Source organism: Calliphora vicina, chromosome 4 (assembly GCF_958450345.1).
Source record: "Calliphora vicina chromosome 4, idCalVici1.1, whole genome shotgun sequence".
NCBI classification, from domain to species: domain Eukaryota; kingdom Metazoa; phylum Arthropoda; class Insecta; order Diptera; family Calliphoridae; genus Calliphora; species Calliphora vicina.
Genome location: NC_088783.1, coordinates 53672406 through 53690298, shown reverse-complemented (window position 1 = coordinate 53690298; position 17893 = coordinate 53672406). Strand labels below are relative to the sequence as shown.

At 31.5% G+C, this 17893-nt stretch overlaps 1 protein-coding gene across 1 annotated transcript in view; it reads right to left on the bottom strand.

The window, feature by feature from the left end:
* Positions 1 to 11180: 11180 nt before the first annotated feature.
* Positions 11181 to 17893, bottom strand: part of LOC135959310 (uncharacterized) — a 136793-nt gene continuing 130080 nt past the window's right edge. Inside the window, exon 6 of the mRNA XM_065510456.1 lies at positions 11181 to 17309. Within this exon, the coding sequence (XP_065366528.1) occupies positions 14015 to 17309 (3295 nt within the window). The 3' untranslated portion in view covers positions 11181 to 14014. The remainder of the gene's footprint in view (positions 17310 to 17893) is intronic.

The window sequence follows — 17893 nt, the reverse complement described above, 5'->3', positions numbered from 1 at the left end:
CTTGTGTATTTTCAATTGATTTTGCTGTTTTATGCTCTCTCTCAAAGGACTTTTGTATTGAGTGTGTCTGGTATTTAGTAGTATGCAGTTGTTGTTGTTGTTTTTATTACAGTTGTTGTGTTATTTATATCCTTATTTGTTCTTCTCTCAAGTGTGTGTTTGTCAGTACTAGGGATGAAATGAGGGGTAATGGTACTTTTTGTTTAAGGTACTAAATTTATATAACATCCAAACTACTCATCTAATTTTAATGAATCTTGGACGGTTAATATAGCAAGAGTTAGGCTTTTAGAATGTGAAATAAATAACTGGCAAATGTTTACAATGTAAGTGTACTTTAAACCAAAATTAGCTACCTTTTTGTTATGATACAATATTCTAAAGTACCCATCTGAACTAATTGAAACTTGGAATGTTAATACAGGAAGAGTTAGGCTTGAATATGTTTGACATAACTAGCCAATGCTTACAATATAAGTGCCACCTAAGAAGGATTGTACTTTTTGTTTTGGTACAATTTACGTTCTACAGTATATTCTATACTAATCATCAGAGCTAATTGAAACTTAAAGTCTTTATAAAACAGGAGTTATGTTTTGAGAATATGATGTGCAGAACTTGCTAGCCAAAGTTGGCCACCTGGAGAGAATGGTACTTTTTTATACTACTCACCTGCTGTATTTGTAACTTGGACTGTTTATAAAGCAGGAGTTAGGCTTTCAAAATATGAGATGTACAACTAATCACTGTTTACAATGTTTACAATAGGCCAAAGTTAGCCACCTAGGAAGAATATTCTAAACTAAACGAGTATTAATCTAATATACATAATTGAAACTTGGATTGTTAATAAAAGAAGAGTTAGGCTTTCAGAATATGTTATGAATAACTAGCCAGTGTTTACAATGTAAGTGTTACAATAGCCTAAACTAAGTTACCTGAGGAGGATGATGCTTTTGTTTATATCTTCAAAATTACTCATTTGATATAATTGATTGTTTATACATTAGGAGTTAGGATTTCAGAAAATGATATGCATAACTTGCTAGCGTTCACAAGGAGAGTGCTCCAATAAGCCAAAGTTGGGCACCTGTAGAGAATGGTACTTTTTTATATTTGTAATTTGGACTATTTATAAAGCTGGAGTTAGGCTTTCAAAATATGATATGCATAGTTAACCAATGTTTACAATGCAAGTGCTACAATAGGCCAAAGTTAATCACCTATGTAGAATATTCTAAACTACGAGTACTAATCTAATATGATTAAAACTTGGATTTATAATAAATGTTATGAATAGTTATTCATAACAATATTTACAATGTAAGTGCTACAATAGCCTAAAGTTAGTCACCTGAGGAGGATGGTACTTTTGCTTAAGGTAGCAAAACTTAAAGTTCGGTTATATAATTATAACCGAATTACTCATCTGATTTAATTGATTGTTTATAAAGTAGGAGTTTGGCTTTCAGAAAATGATATGCATAACATGCCAATTATTTTCAATGTAAGTGCTACAGTAGGCCAAACTCTTATAAACTACTAATATGATATAATTGATGCTTGGAATGTTATTGGGTGTTTGATTTAAAAATGAGAGATTTTTTAAAATTTTTAGCTTTTATTTTGAAACATTTATACAATATAAATCTATTCAAAGTATTGGCCGTTGTTAGCTATGATATTTTCCCATCTTTCTTGCAACATATGGATTCTGAGCCGAAATAACTGCTCATCTTTTGAGGCCAATAACGGATACTCTGTTCCAAAGTCAAGCGTATTCTAGAGAGTGCCTTCTGCATCGATCGAAACATATAGTAGTCGGGCGGGGCACGTTCTGGAATATAAAGCGAGTAAGGCAAAACTTCCCAACCACTTCATTCTAAATTGTTTTTATCAGGTATTGCACATTTCTGGCCGCATATTCTGGGCGTTTTTCGGCCAATGATCGCTTCAAACGAATTAGTTGTGTTCGGAACAGGTTCCCTGTGGTGGTCTGGCCAGATTTCAGCAGCCTTTTGGTTCCACCAAATACAGAGCATTACCTTAGCGCCATGGATATTTGACTTTCGTGTCGATTCGGCTGGTTGGTCGGGCTTCACATACGATCTCTTACGCTTCTGGTTATTGTAATGGATCTATATATCACTGCAAGTAACAATTCGATACAAACACGATTTTCTTTTATAGCGTTCAAGTAGCATTTCAGACATACAAAATCATCTTTCAAGGTCTCTCGGCTTCAATCCGTATGGTACCCAATTTCCCTGCAGGATTCATCTATAGATGAATCCTGCTGCTCGCAAACGTTTTGAAATTGATGCTTGAGTAGCTCCCAATGATTTCGCAAGCTCTCGTTGAGTTTTATAACGATATTCATGGAGTAATGACTCCAATTCTTGGCCTTCAAACTTTTTGGCTGGCCTGGGAGATCTTTGTTTTCCGTGTTAAAATCACCACTTCTGAACCGAACTAATCATCTCTCGCATGTTGAAACCGATTGAATACATTCACCATAAGCTTTGGTGAGTAATCGGTGTGCTGCTGTGCACTTTTTTCAAATTAAAGAATTAAAGCAAAACTTCCCGCATATGACGCTTTGTTGACACAAAATTCGACATTTTCGAAGCAAAAATAACTTTGTTGTTTACATTATAATGTTCATTCGGCTCTGCCGAATCTTATATACCCTTCACCAAATTATACTTAAAAATATTTTTTTAAATTTTTTATTTTTTTTTTTAATTTTTAAAAAATTTTTTTTTTGGAAAATGAATTTATGAGAAAAAAATTGTTTGATAAAAAAAAATTCGGGTTAAAAAATATTTTTCCCGATTTTGACCCATTGCAGGTCCAACTTACTATAGCCTTATATATAATGGACTTTGAAATATCTATCATTAGTCTATCATTAATCCAGATATAGATCAAAAATAGGGCAAAAATCGAGGTTATCTCGGTTTTTTCCTTATATCTCAGCAATTTGTGGGCCGAATAGCAACCGAGCCGGAAGAATTCCCGTTATATTGATATATGAGTCATGTATGTAAGTTATTTGGGGGCTACGGAAAGTTGATTCTAACATACAGGCGACAGCCGGACATGGCTTCGGTATCTATAACGATCCAGAATATATATACTTTTTTGTGGTCGCAAATGAAAAATGTAGAAATTACAAACGGAATGAGAAACTTATATATACACAGAGAAAACAGATTCGTGATAGCAACCGAATTTGTTGTCAATCGAATGATTCGGTTGCACACATAGAATTTTTCGGTTCTATCAACAGAAAGTCAGTTGATAAAGAAGAATTTCGGTTGAAGCAATTAACCTTTGGTTACCCCTTCCAAAATTGTATAGCCACAACAGTAAAATTCGGTCACTAAGGTAGAATCATTCGATTGGCAACAAATTCGATTGCTATCACGAATCTGTTTTCTCTGTGTACCCTTGCCACCCATGGCGAAGGGTATAATCACAGATATGTACATTTCAAAATGACATATAATTTATTAAAAGCAAAAACTGCATTCAAAAGATACGTCATCTATGATCCCACCCATTTCTATATCTTTTATGTACAATGATAACAATCAATCTTTACTTTAACTATTATAATTCTCCAAATATTCAATTAGAACTATTTTCTTTATATATGTGGGGTCATTCCTACTAAGCCGATTCCACCCAATTTCAGCCAAACATTTTAAAAATATAAGAAAGTTATTCAGACAAAGGTAGGTCCTACACTTAGTGTTGCGATTTAGCTAAACTTCGTACAGTGTTAAGGAATACATCCGTACTAAGCTAAAAGACTTTCACAATTATTGTTCTCCAAATATTCGAAAATAACTAATCCAATCTGGCACATTTTCAGCAAATTTCATACCATGGCAACGGAAAAATATCCTTCATCGTTTTGTGGATGTTTCTAATACAATTCATCAGATATTTGATAATATCTATTTATTTTGTAGGTGAGGTTCAATGCCCACTAATAATAACGCGCCCCTTTTCAGCCAAATTACGTTAACTTATAAAAAAAATGTTTCGAATAAAGTTTGAAGAATCTCGCAATTATAGTTATCCAGATATTCAAAATTGACTATGCATTTTTAACGGAGGTGAATCACTCCCTGTTCTGATCTCACATATTTTTACTTAAACCTCAAGCAATGACTTCCACAATTATAGTTCTCCAGATATTCGAAATAACTAATTTAATTTTTATCTAATTCCGCCAATTTTCAGCTAAATTCCATACAGTAATAAGAAATTGATTCATAAAAAGTTTAAATACTTTACTATTATATTTCCAGATATTCGAAATTAACTAATTGCTTTTTATGGGTGGTGCCACGCCCATTTATCCATTCATACCCATTTTCAGCCAAGCTGCGCACAATGGTACCAAAGTAAATCCCACGAAGTTTTACGACTTTCACAGTTAAATATTTAAAAATAATCTAAACAATTAATTTTTAACAAAATTGTAACCAAAAACAAAATTTTCTCGAAATCTGTCAATTTCAAATCGGTCGTTTGTTTAAATAAAACATTAAATTAACCTTTAAACATGAAAACATTTGAGCAATTCCTAACTAAAAAGTACTACTTTTTAAAATAATAATAGTACTATTCATAACATATACATATGTATGCCCATTTCCCCATCTCTATTGAAAATATGGTTATCGTTTTCTCATTTGTTTCAATTTGTTCCACCATGTATTTATGGTTCTATATAATTGTCCCTATGTAAGCTGACATTTCATATTTTGTTCCCAAGTATGTATGTAGGTGAGCTTGTCTCCCAACCGTTATGCTCCTTCAAATATCGAGTGTATCCTTGTTGTATCAAATGTAAATCGATTTTTGTTTCATGTCTTTTATTATTTCCTTAAATTATACTCATTTTATTACAGGCTTATGTCTCCCTAAATACCGTTACATATTATTTGTTTTCTTGGTATGTAGTACTCTTTATAGGATGAGAGTGAGAGTTTGAGAGAGAATGAGAGTTAGTGTTGCCAACATAACTAGACTGTCAAATATAAGTATTTTAATAACGCCTGCGCTAAGTTAATTTGTTATCGCAGGGTTGTCATGGTGATTTTAAAGCAGAAAAGTTAAACTGTCAGTGATGACAGATGTTGTAAGGGATGAATTCATTGACTTTGACTTTTAAAGCACACACACATGACACTAATTTTAAGTCAGCACATGTCATTAATTTAAAAGCAATATTAAATATTGTGCTTTTATTTGTAGCAACTTATAATTATGCACTTAACCTCCTAATTCATAATCAATTTTTAAATTTATCAATGCTTTATAAAACAAAATTTCCATAAGAAAATTTCTTTAATAAACCTTTGATAAATTTAAGAATTTATTATGAACAAGGCCTTTAAAAATAAAACCTTCAAATAGTCTGCATATAATGATTTTTTGATAAAATAAACTCATCCTGTAAAAAATTATAATTTGTCCAAAATATTGATTCTTTTGTGCAAAGAAACGTAATAAAATCTATATTAATAAAACCTCCGTAAGTGTGTTACTACTTTATGAAAAATGGCCTGGTCACCTCTAATTTTGGTACGGGAAATTCAACAAATATCGAATTGGATATTAAAAATTTTATGAAAAACAAACTTATTTCTTTTTAGATGTGCTAATACTGTAAATGCTACTGTAAATATGTATAACACTGAATACAGTACGTATAAGTTATACGGTATAACACTTTATCAATAAAATGTTAGGTTAACATTATATCGTTTACTTTAACAGTGTTTTAATATAAAATGCATAAAATAAGTAATGCCTAGTTTTAGGCTTATTAATTTGAATGCCAACTAAATGAAGTAGTAAAATATTTGAAAAATTTCGTGCTAATGTTTGTAAGGCCCAAAACAATTAGTCTTTCTGAGTCGATGTAACGATGCCCATACTTCCGTCTTGCTTTCAACATTTTATTATGTATTTTTAAAGAGATAATCAACAAATTAACCATTTTAGACACTTGGAGTCAAAATTGTTTGCGATTCATATTGATCCCAAGGTTACAAAAAGTTTAATTTTATATTTTTCTCTTTTACCCCCAGTAACACAAAGTCTGGTTATGTGTTAACCAATAGTTATGCTGACAATTTTCATACAAAAATAATTTTAAACGGCAGTATAACTATTAGTTAGCACATAACCAGACTTCGTGTTAATGGGGGTTAATATCATTTCTGAATTTTGTTACTGAAGTTTCATTAAAAATCTATCAATAACAAACATAACATAATTAAGAATCTCAAATTATTTTAAACAAAGTTTTTTTTGCTTCGAAAATGTAGAATTTTGTACCAACAAAGCGTCACATGCGGGAAGTTTGGCTTTACTTGTTTAATTTGGGAAAAATCTGAAGCACATCGATTGCTCACCGAAGCTTATGTTGTGATGCAGTTTTTGTTTCCAGCCGGGGTATGCTTGGTCTGTCCAGGTTCTTCAAGGGTCTGCTTCCTTTGAAATCTTTACCACAGAGCTGTCTTGGATCTTTGGGATATGTTGGTTAATAAGCGAAGTTTCTAATAGTGAATTCGACGAGATAAACACTTCGTCTCTCGGTCGGCTAACGACTATTATTTGTAAATACTGTCTGTGGATGCAATCCGAGGAGATAAATTCTTTAGCTCTCGTTGGCTAACTACCATTTATTGACTATACTAGCTAATGAGTACAATCCGACGAGATAAATGCTTCGGTTCTCGGTCGGCTAACGACTAATTATTCGTAAATACGGCTTTTGGATGCAATCCGAGGAGATAAATTCTTCGGCTCTCGGTCGGCTAACTACAGATTTTAACTACAATATTAATACGAAGTAAGAATTTAGGCCTCGTCTAATTATGCTTTGTTACCCGGGTGCAAAGTATAAGTAGATCTGGACTTTGATTCTATCTCCTCTGTTTATGTTTTTCTTAGATGTCTTATATCAGAATTCACATAAACTGTTTGGGAATTATTGATAACTAATTAGAATTCACATAAACTGTTTAAGAATTATTGACAACAATATGCTAATATACATACATATATTGTATTAGTATTAATTATGTTATGTTGATGTATTGACTGTTGTAACTGCACGTTACAATGTGAATGTGTGTTATCGGTTTCAACGTGCGAGAGATTGTGCTGTTCAGAAGTGGTGATTTTGACACGGAAGACAAAGATCGCCAGGCCAGCCAAAAAAGTTAGAAGACCAAGAATTGGAGGCATTACTCCACGGAGATTATAGTCAAACTCAAATCATTGGGACCTACTTAATCAGCAATTTCAAAATGTTTGCAAGCAGTGAATTGAAGCTGAGGCCTTGAAAGGCGATTTTGTATGTCTGAAATGTTGCTTGAATCATTACTAGCGATGAAAAATGGATTCACGATAACCCGAAGGCGTCCGTCTGTTTCGATCGATATAGAACGTTCTCTACATAATATTCTTAATAAATGCGAAATAAACCCTAGGCTCTCTTTTGTTGTGTCTTATTTCTGACTTTCTGGTTGCATATTCCGTTTTGGTGTATTCAGGGACTTATAGTAAAATTTCACGGATAATATTTTGCCGAACATTTTAACCCCTTAAATCCCTGTTTTAATGGTGTTTTTTGCTCTTTGTTAAAATAAGGACAAAAAAGACCCATGCCTTGAGGATTTAGAGGGTTAACATATTCTACAAAAATGTTCTCCGAAACATTTTACATAAATTTGCTGAACACATTTTATACCTAAAATGTAAGGATCACATGATTTCTTATGCCGATTAACAATAAGAATGTGACAGAATGTGTGAAAATTTAACACCCCCCTCCCCCCTGAAATGAAATTCAGATGTAAACTTTCAAAACGCCGATATACGTGTCTTTTTTTTGTTTGTCTCTCCTATCAAAATTTATTGGTCGGACCTTGTAATTTTGAAAAAAAATTGATTTTGTTGTCATATTTTTCAAAAAAGTATTCCATGAATTTTTTAATTGTCAAAAGTTATATATACTTTTAAAAAGTAGACAAAATCATCTATTCATAACATGTCTACCTTATGTTTTTTACGTGGCAAATTAATTAGGGAAAACTTAACAACTCGCTGAGAATTAACCTTGAATTTTGAATTTTACATAAAAAATAGGCGTTTTTTGAATGGACCTCGGTATCAAAAATTATAAATTTTTTTTGTCATTTAAAATTTAAACAAGTAAGAGTGCTATATTCGGCTGTGCCGAATCTTATATACCCTTCACCAAATTATACTTTTTTTTAATTTTTTTTCCAGTTGTTTTTTGATTTTTTTCAAAAAAAAAATTTTTACATTGTTATTTTAATTTTTTTTTTTTAAATTTAAAATTTTTTTTTTTAAATTTAAAATTTTTTTTTTTAAATTTAAAATTTTTTTTTTAAATTTAAAAAATTTTTTTTTTTTAAATTATAAAATTTTTTTTTGGTTTTTTCAATTTTTTTTTTTTTTTTAAAAATTCGGGTTCAAAATTTTTTTCCCGATTTTGACCCATTGTAGGTCCAACTTACTATGGTCTTATATACGTCGTTGCAAATGTCTTTGAAATATCTATCATTAGATATCCATATTGTCTATATTAATGTCTTAGTAATCCAGATATAGGTAAAAAAATAGGTCAAAAATCGAGGTTGTCTTGGTTTTTTCCTCATATCTCAGCCATTTGTGAACCGATTTTGCTGATTTTAAATAGCAAAATTCTCGAAAGCATCTCTGACAGAATTATTGAAGATTTGGATCCCGAAGATATCTGGGGTCTTCAGAAAACTGATTTCAACAGACAGACAGACAGACAGACAGACAGACAGACAGACAGACAGACAGACAGACAGACAGACAGACAGACAGACAGACAGACAGACAGACAGACAGACAGACAGACAGACAGACAGACAGACAGACAGACAGACAGACGGACATGGCTTAATCGACTCCGCTATCTATAAGGATCCAGAATATATATACTTTATAGGGTCGGAAATGAAAAATGTAGAAATTACAAACGGAATGACAAACTTATATATACCCTTCTCACGAAGCTGAAGGGTATAAAAAGTTAGCTTTTCAAACAGTACAAATTCATTATACATACTCTTAGAAATTTTTTAGATAACTTAAAATGAATAAAAGTTTTTTCCCAAAAAATAGCGAAAAATCGTCTTTTTAAAATTTTTTAAATTCAAATGCATGTAACTTTGGATTCAGTCATGATTTTTAAACAATTCTTTCTTTCCTACAAAAGAAAAATGGAGAAAATCGGGAAATATTTGGAACCGCTGTCATCAAAAAACTGGAGTAGGGTGGGTAAAAATGCTGAACATTTAATTTTCAGATGCGAATATCTCCTAAGCTATAAGAGATAATAGATAGCTACGACGATAGATAGCTATGTAGTGCTCGGCAAAAAGATTCTATATGTGTTATTTTTTTTGAAATCGGAACACAAACGAAGAAATACGAACATTTTTAAAACTGAACATACCCGAGGTGTCCTACTTTGGGGACCCCTGGCTCAGCTCCTGGTGGTCTCACAAGGTCCAAGTTCAAAACTCGACAACACTTCCTCTTTGCGCATGTGAAATTTCATTCAAATCGGACTAAGGGTTTAGAAGTTACAGATTTATTTCCCTCTTTTTTTCTCATACCACTGTGCAGCATTAAATAAAATAAAACAATTTTTTTTGTTTCGAATCATCCTAAGTAAAATAAGTTTTTCAAATAAATAAAAGAATTCTAATGTATTTTTGTAGTGGGTACGTCTTTTTCGTCAAATATTTGTCATGTGTGACCCTACCTTTAGTACAAGTTTTTTTCTTGACACACTCTTTTTGTAAATTGTTTTCGGATTTTAAATAAAACTCAAAATTTATTTTTTATTCTTTATTCGAGTTTCGTATATATTTTTACAAATTATTTATTTATTTACGCATCATCATTTTTGGGAATAATTTATTTAAATGTTATCGACTTAAAACTAAATTTTTAAAAATTTATTAGTAAAAATTAGATACATTTTCTAAAATAGTTCACAATTACAAATACATAAGTATAAAACTACAATACATAATTTTAAAAAAGATAATACTTAAATTTAACTTAAAAATTATGGCTTTTTTTATAAAAAGTAAATATTTATTCAAATTTAAACTTAACAACATTTTCTCAATTTCTGGTTATATTTTATCCTGGCGGTATATACTTCCAATTAATATAATTTTTGTATGAGAAATGTCAGTATATCGTCACGATAAAAAATAACCAGATATTGAGAAAATGGGGCTAAGAGTTGTAATTATGTTAGTAATATAGTCATAATTTACTCTAAGACTTATTTTTAATAATTTTTATAACATTTCTAATACTACGTTTTTAAAATCTATTTACAAGTTTAAGTAGTTATTTAAGGTATTAATTAATATTATTAAAGTTTTACTTTGACCAGGTTTATTTATTTTTTATTATTTATTAATTTTTTTGCCTATATTTAATAGTTTGCCTTTTATATTTATTTATTTTTCAAGTGGTCATTTAATTGTTAAGAAAAAATAATAAATATAAAAAAATATTGAGATTTTATATACAAATTCATATAAATTATGAAATTGGAAACGAAAAGGAAATTTCTTTAAGGGACTGATACAGAAACATGTTTAGAAAATTAGTTTAAAAAGTTTTGTATGAAAATTGCACAGTTTTCAAATAATTTTTGAGTATTTTTCATAAATAATTTTAAAATTATTTTCCATTCATGTTTCTGAATTATATGAAAATCATAAATTCGTTTTGATAAAATTAATAATGTAATATAATATGTCATTTAGTTTAGCATTATCTGTTTTCACTTTAAGAGATTTTGAGAATTGCTGTTTGATTTTTTAAATATGTATAACAGAACCTTTTTCTATATAAAATTCTGATAACAATTGGTTAATTTTGTCTGGTGAAAACATGTCTATTATTGTTAATAATTTACAAATGTTTTAAACTTTCTTCATAAATTTATTACGATTTTTTTTTTGTTTATAAATTGCTAAGAAAATATAAAAGTTGCTTGACACAATAATTTATTAATTCTAATTTATATAAAAATAAGTAAATCTTATTGCACAGCTGTTTGATTTTCTATTTTTGTTTAAAGTGTAAAGTGTCATAAAATTTTAAAGTTTTTCTAAAAAAAGGGATTAAGAATCAGTTTCATAAACAAAAATTAATTTATAATTTATGCCGGATATTCAGTCATACTCAATAAAATTTTAATATTTTTTTATTTCTAGAAAAGTGTTAAACAAAAACCAAATATTTACTTTTTAGAGTATAACAATCCAGTATAACAGTTTGTATTACAATGATTTTTAAAATGTCAAATTGTTTGCTATACATGTGTAATTGGTTTTATATTATAACAGTTTTTATAAATTTTATAATAGTATAACAGTTTTGATAACCCAGTTTTTACAAGTGTGCAATTGCTTGCTATTTATACATTTGATAAAAGTGTAATACTAGTACAATTTGTATAATAGTAGAAAATTGATAGAAGTAGTATACTAGTATAACAGTTTATATTGATAGTTAACATTTTCAAGTCTGCAATTTTCTACTCAATACAGGTGTTATTCTAGTATAACAGCTTTATAGCAATGTAATGGTAAAAGTATAACAGTTTATAAGACATTCTTTATAGTTCAGAAAGCACTAATAGTCACAGTATAACGGTTTGTTTGAAATTATTTTTTATTATTGTCACAATATCAGTATGATAGGATTTGAATAGAATTAAGCAAATTGTCAGAGTATAAGTAGTTAATAAGGCTATCATCTTTGTAGTGTATAACAGTTATACTATTATATTAATTTGTTTGCATTCATTTAATACACAATTTGGAGTACTAGGCAGTTTTCTATTATGAAATATTTTTTTTTAAATGGTTACTTTATTAGACATTTTTACAGTGAAAAATAGTCACAGTATAACAGTTTATTTGAAATTTATTTTTAAAAGTTTTTGTTTGTATTCAAGGGAATATGGTTTTTAATATTAGTTTAGTATGACAGCATTTTAATTAAATTAAGCAAATTGTCACAGTATAACAGTTTGTTGTTTTTACAAGTTTTAATTAGTTTTAAAGCCAAACTGTCACAATATATCAAATTAGTTTAGAATTTGTATTGAATTATGCAAATTTTTTGAGTATAACAGTTTAATATAACAGTTTTCGGTTACGAATTAAATGGTCACAGTATAGCAGTTTATTTGAAATTTGTTTTTCAAACTTTTTGTTTGTATTCAAGACATACATGACAGTATAACAGTTTAATTGTAATTTGTATTCCAAAGTTTTAGTTCGTTTTAAAGGCAAACTGCCACAATATATCAGTTTAGTATGACATAATTTAAAGTCAATTAAGCAAATTTGTAGATTATAACAGTTTGCAAGACATTCATGTATATTAAAAGTGTTGTACCAGTACAATAGTTTGTATATTGTTTTATAATACAACATTTTTTAAGTTTTTAAAATACTTTTACCCTCTACAATTTGTATTATAGTTTTGATATACATGACAGTATAACAGTTTGTTGTTTTTACAAGTTTTAGTTAGTTTTAAAGTCAAACTGCCACAATATATCAAATTAGTTTAGAATTTGTATTGAATTAAGCAAATTTTTAAAGTATAATAGTTTAATATAACAGTTTTCTGTTACGAATTAAATGGTCTCTGTATAGCAGTTTATTTGAAATTTGTTTTTCAAACTTTTTGTTTGTATTCAAGGCATTTCATTTAGTTTAAGCAAATTGTCACAGTACTGTTATGCAAAGCTTACAAAGCATGGTTATGACAGTATAACAGTATGTTGGGAATTTGTTTCCAAAGTTTTGGTTTTTTTAAAATCAAACTACCACAATATATATCATATTAGTTATGAATTTCTATTGAATTAAGCTAATTTTCAGAGTATAACAGTTTGTAAGATTGGTTTTTTAGCTAATTTCAAACGTTAGTATATGGATTATAACAGTTTTTATTTCATATTAACCAAATGTTTTATTCTTCATTCAACAGTTTTAAAAGAGAAACAAATATAACAGTTTCCATAAAAATTATTTCAATACAAAATTTAAATTTCATCATTTTCAACAGTTAGTATAATATTTTAATATTTAAAACTATGTTTGGAAAGAAAAATTGTCACAGTATACCAGTTTGTAAGTTACTCTCTTTGGATTGCAAAACTTCTATTAAATATCCAACCTTAAGACTTCAATTATAACAGTTTTAATTCTATTACAACCAAAAAGTTTATTTCATTATAAAAAAATATACTTTAAATAAAAACAATATAACAGTTTCTTATAAAATTTAATAATTTCATTTCACAGTTTGTATAAAAGTTCTTTTGTTTACTCAAATGAGTTTCCCTTATTTAAAACACAATAAATATATATGTTGGCTAATAAAATTTAGAAAATGTTGCAGTATAACACTTTATATAATAGTATAACAGTTGTTGGCATAAACAACATTAACTGTTGCTTCCAATATAGCAGTATAACAGTTTTTAGCAATGCAACTGTGATTCCTTGAAGTTGTTAAGTATTGATAAGAAAACAATTAGTATAACAGTTTGTATAACTGTTGTTTAGTAAGTGGTTTAAATACTATAGATTTGTTAGCTAATACTCCAAAACAACAACATGTCTTAGTATAACAATTTATATAACAATTTGCTGGTATAACAGTTATACCAATTTACAAGTTTATACGATTTTGTTGCCTTTTTGAGACTGTTAGCAAATAAAATAAATTACCATAGTATAACACATTGTATAACACTTATTTTGTTTACGAAACTGAGCTAGTATCCCATTTCCCATCACTTTATAAATTTGTCTTGCATAATATAACACTTTGTATAACAATTACCTGATGTAAATAACTACCAAACCTATTTACCATTATTATTGTTATTGGAATGTTGTTGTTGTTGTTGCTGCTGCTGTTGATAGCGATTATTGCTGAGATTATTGGCACGACGATATTTCGGTGTTAAATAATAAACCTCCGCTTCACCACCCACATTTGAAATGGGTGCGGGTGGCGGGGGCGGTAACCGAAAGTTGTTTGATCTATAAAACTGTTGTTGTGGATTGCGTATCACCTGAGGATGTGTTATCCATTCGCTGTCGGGATTAATGGGTGGCAAGGGCTGTCTATAGTTAACCAATTCATCGTTAATTAAAGAAAACGGTGGTGGCGGAGGGTTTTGCTGCTGCTGTTGTTGCTGCTGTTGAAATTGTCGTCCGGGTATTCTTTGAGCTAAATGGGGTCGTGAATAGTATTGGGATTGATGTGATACGGGTGGTGGAGGTTGCTGCTGTTGTTGTTGCTGTTGAAGCTGCTGTTGTTGTTGATAGGCTAACCTTTGTTGTTGTTGCTGCTGCTGTTGTTGCTGTTGCTGATATGGGTAATTATTGATGGAAGGTCCCACTAAGTAGGGATCTATAAACTCGGCATCTGGATTAATGGGTGGTCTATTGGGCAGCTCATTTACCAAAGTATCATTTTCTAAACTCCATACTTGCTGTTGTTGCTGAGGCGGTTGGGGCTGTTGCTGCTGCTGCGTTTGATGTTGTGGTCTGTAATTGATTATTTTACGCGAGGGAACATTTTGAAAGGGTTGCTCATAAAAACGATTATTTTGTCTGCCTGGTCCGTAATAATAACCTGGATATTCTCGGTTACGTGTTGTTAACAGTGGTACGTGTTGTTGTATAGGTTCCTGATAACGTTCTCGTTGTGGTGGACTTTCCGCTTGAACATACTCATTAAATTCTTGTTTATTCACTGCCACCCAAGTCTGTTGTCTTTGCGGAGCATTTAAATAACCCTGTTGGTGGGGAGGTTGTTGCAAATATTTCGCACCAACTCTTAGTTTCTTGGGGCGACCCTGAGGCTGCACCGGTAGTAGTGTTGTGGTGGGATATTTAGGTGCTTCAGCAAAATCTTCTCTACCTTCGGGCTGGGCATCATCAGCTCCTATTTTATCAACTCCTACAGCTCTAAAGGCGTTTTCATCATTTACCGCTGGACTGTAAGTAACCATGGGTTTAAAAGGCTCTCCATCATACTCCACTGGAGGTTGGAATTGATTTCTGGTCTCTCCTTCCTCCGTTTTGGAACCCTCATAGTTATAATCAAACACCGGTTTAGCCTTTGGTGTTCTAGGTATATTATTGTCCCGTAATTCCTGATTTTGATAGTATCTTAATGTTTCCCGTATGGCATTGACTTCCTGCTCAAAGTTTTGCAAAGGTCTTTGTTTAAATACGGGTCTAGGTTTATAGCGTATCTCCGGCTTGGGAGTAATACTCACCACACTTTCGTCCACATAGCGATGATTAGGTGGCCCTGGCTGTAAATAATGGCGATGATGGCCTTGTGATTTAAAAGGTCTTTTGCTGGTGGCGTACAATTTAATGGGTTTAGAAGATGATAATGGTTTTGATGTCGTCGATACATAATCATCGATGGCATTTGCACCCCCCTGCTGACGTTTAGCCTCGAAGTATTCATAGTAAATAGGATTTGCCTTGGAGAGAGTTTCAACATTGGGTTCCTGTGTGGTGGGTACAAAGGAAACAATATTTGGTCTTGCATTGGAATTCACGGGATATATGGGAATTGGAACTGCCACAGGTACCGGTACAGGTTCAATATTTCTGGAAGGAATTTTATTAGAGGGAGTAATGGAAAATCTGGGAGATTGTGTGGGAGAGTATACAGGTCTGGGTGCTGGGTTAACAATATTAATAATCTTTGGAGTATATTCCGATATTTTGGTAACCACTGGTCTGTAGGGTTGCTCAGTAGTGGTGGTAGTTGTTGTAGTTGTCGTGGTAGTGGCAGGAGTTGAAGTTGTGGTACTATAAACTCTATATCTTAATGGTGGAACCTGAGTACTTGAGTACCAAGGTCTTCTTTCCTTCTCTTGCTTTTCCAATTTGCTAAAATGTTCAGGAGGTGGTGGCACTACAATGCCCGGCACTAAAGGTCCTGGCGGCACACGATTTGAATAATTACTTTTGTAAACAAAAGAATAGGGTGGTGGATAATATAGAGAGGGATCATCTTCATCAAACTCCTCGGTGCCATTAATATTGTCCAAAGAACCATTACGACCATAGAGGAAGGGCCCCAATACGGGGAAATTAACAGGTTTATTATCAGCATTACCATCACTTAATGCTTTATTCGTAAGCGTTTGGTTGTTGTAAAGCCACGGTAGCGAGGGCGACGGGTAGTTGTAACCCGGTTGGTTCTCTTTAGCATTCTTAGCCTTTCCCGGCCGGGTAATAAGATTTTTCTCGTCGTCACCGTCATCCGTGGCTGCCGTGTTGTGGGCTTGCGTGCCGATGGTATAAACTGGTAGCGATTCGTTAGTGAGCGGATAGACGATCGTGAGTTTATTATTTCCGATAAGCTGTACGGGGCCGTTTTCTTCGAGCTGGACAGGAAAGGGTGGCGGAACTTTGGGATTACTCGGAATTTTAATTTGCCTACCAGCCGCATTATAATCATCTATAGCCGGCCAGGGCTCTTCGGGATTATCTTCATTAAGACTGCCACCCTTTATGACCAACAAATGATCCTCGGCCAACCATATGTCTTCCTCATTCAAACCACCAAAATTACGTTCATTATCTTCAGGCACTTCTTTGTTGGGCAAATAGCTTAAAACTCCCGGTCTTTTGGGTGTTCTCCTAAATAATTCCTTTTCTATCAAGCCATATTTACCATCTCTTACTTGATCTGACAAAGTTTTCTTTGAATCCTCTTTCGTCTTTTTTAGTTTATTTTCCTTGCCAGAACCCGCACTTAATCTCAATATACCATTATCCCAATTATCAAAATCTCCCGGATCGTCTAAGAGTGCTTCATCATCATCGTGATAGTCAACATCATGATTGGAGTCAATTAAAGATTCGCTGGCTTTAGATGATGTTGTTGTCGTTGTAGTGGAAGGTGTGGTCGATGCTACTCTTATGTTGGCATTTAATTGTGTATTTCTATAACTGCTGCTTAAGACTGCAGGTCTACGTGGCAAATAATTTGCAGGGGATATTTTTGCCGATGTTGAATTTGTAATAGTGCTATTGGTTGTTACGGCCGAGACTTGATAGGTGGAGCGTCCTTCGGCATTTTGTATATGACCAGCAACTAGACGTTGTATCATGCGAGGTCTGAAAGGATAAGGAACATGTTATTAAGAGTGATAAATAGCTTAGCAGACAATAAAAATGAGTTTAAATTTATATTAGTGAATTAGTTGCTAACAGCCTTTATTGAAAAATAACACTTTACAATTTCTAAATCACTGATATGCGATTGTCAAAAGTTTTCATTTGCAAGGTCATTGGATTTATCTTAGTCCACCTTTGTGTCTCTTATAACTAGACGAAACCGAATGAGCAGATCATACTCTACAGAAGCAGATATAGCGTTTGCCACATGGAACAATTATAGGACAAGTTCGAATCCAGGGGGGTTAAAAAAGGAAATACCGAATAGATTTAATATAAATAAGTAACAGAGCTATATTCGGCTGTGCAGAATCTTATATACCAAATTATACTTCAAAATACAAATTTTAAATATTTTTAGGTAACAAATTTTTTTTTAAGTTAATTTTTTGGAAAAAAAAATGTTGAATTGTTATTTAAAATTGTTATAAAAATTTTTTAAATTTAAAAAAAAAATTTTTGATTTTTAATTTTTTTTTTTTGAGTTAAAAAATATTTTTTCCGATTTTGACCCATTGTAGGTT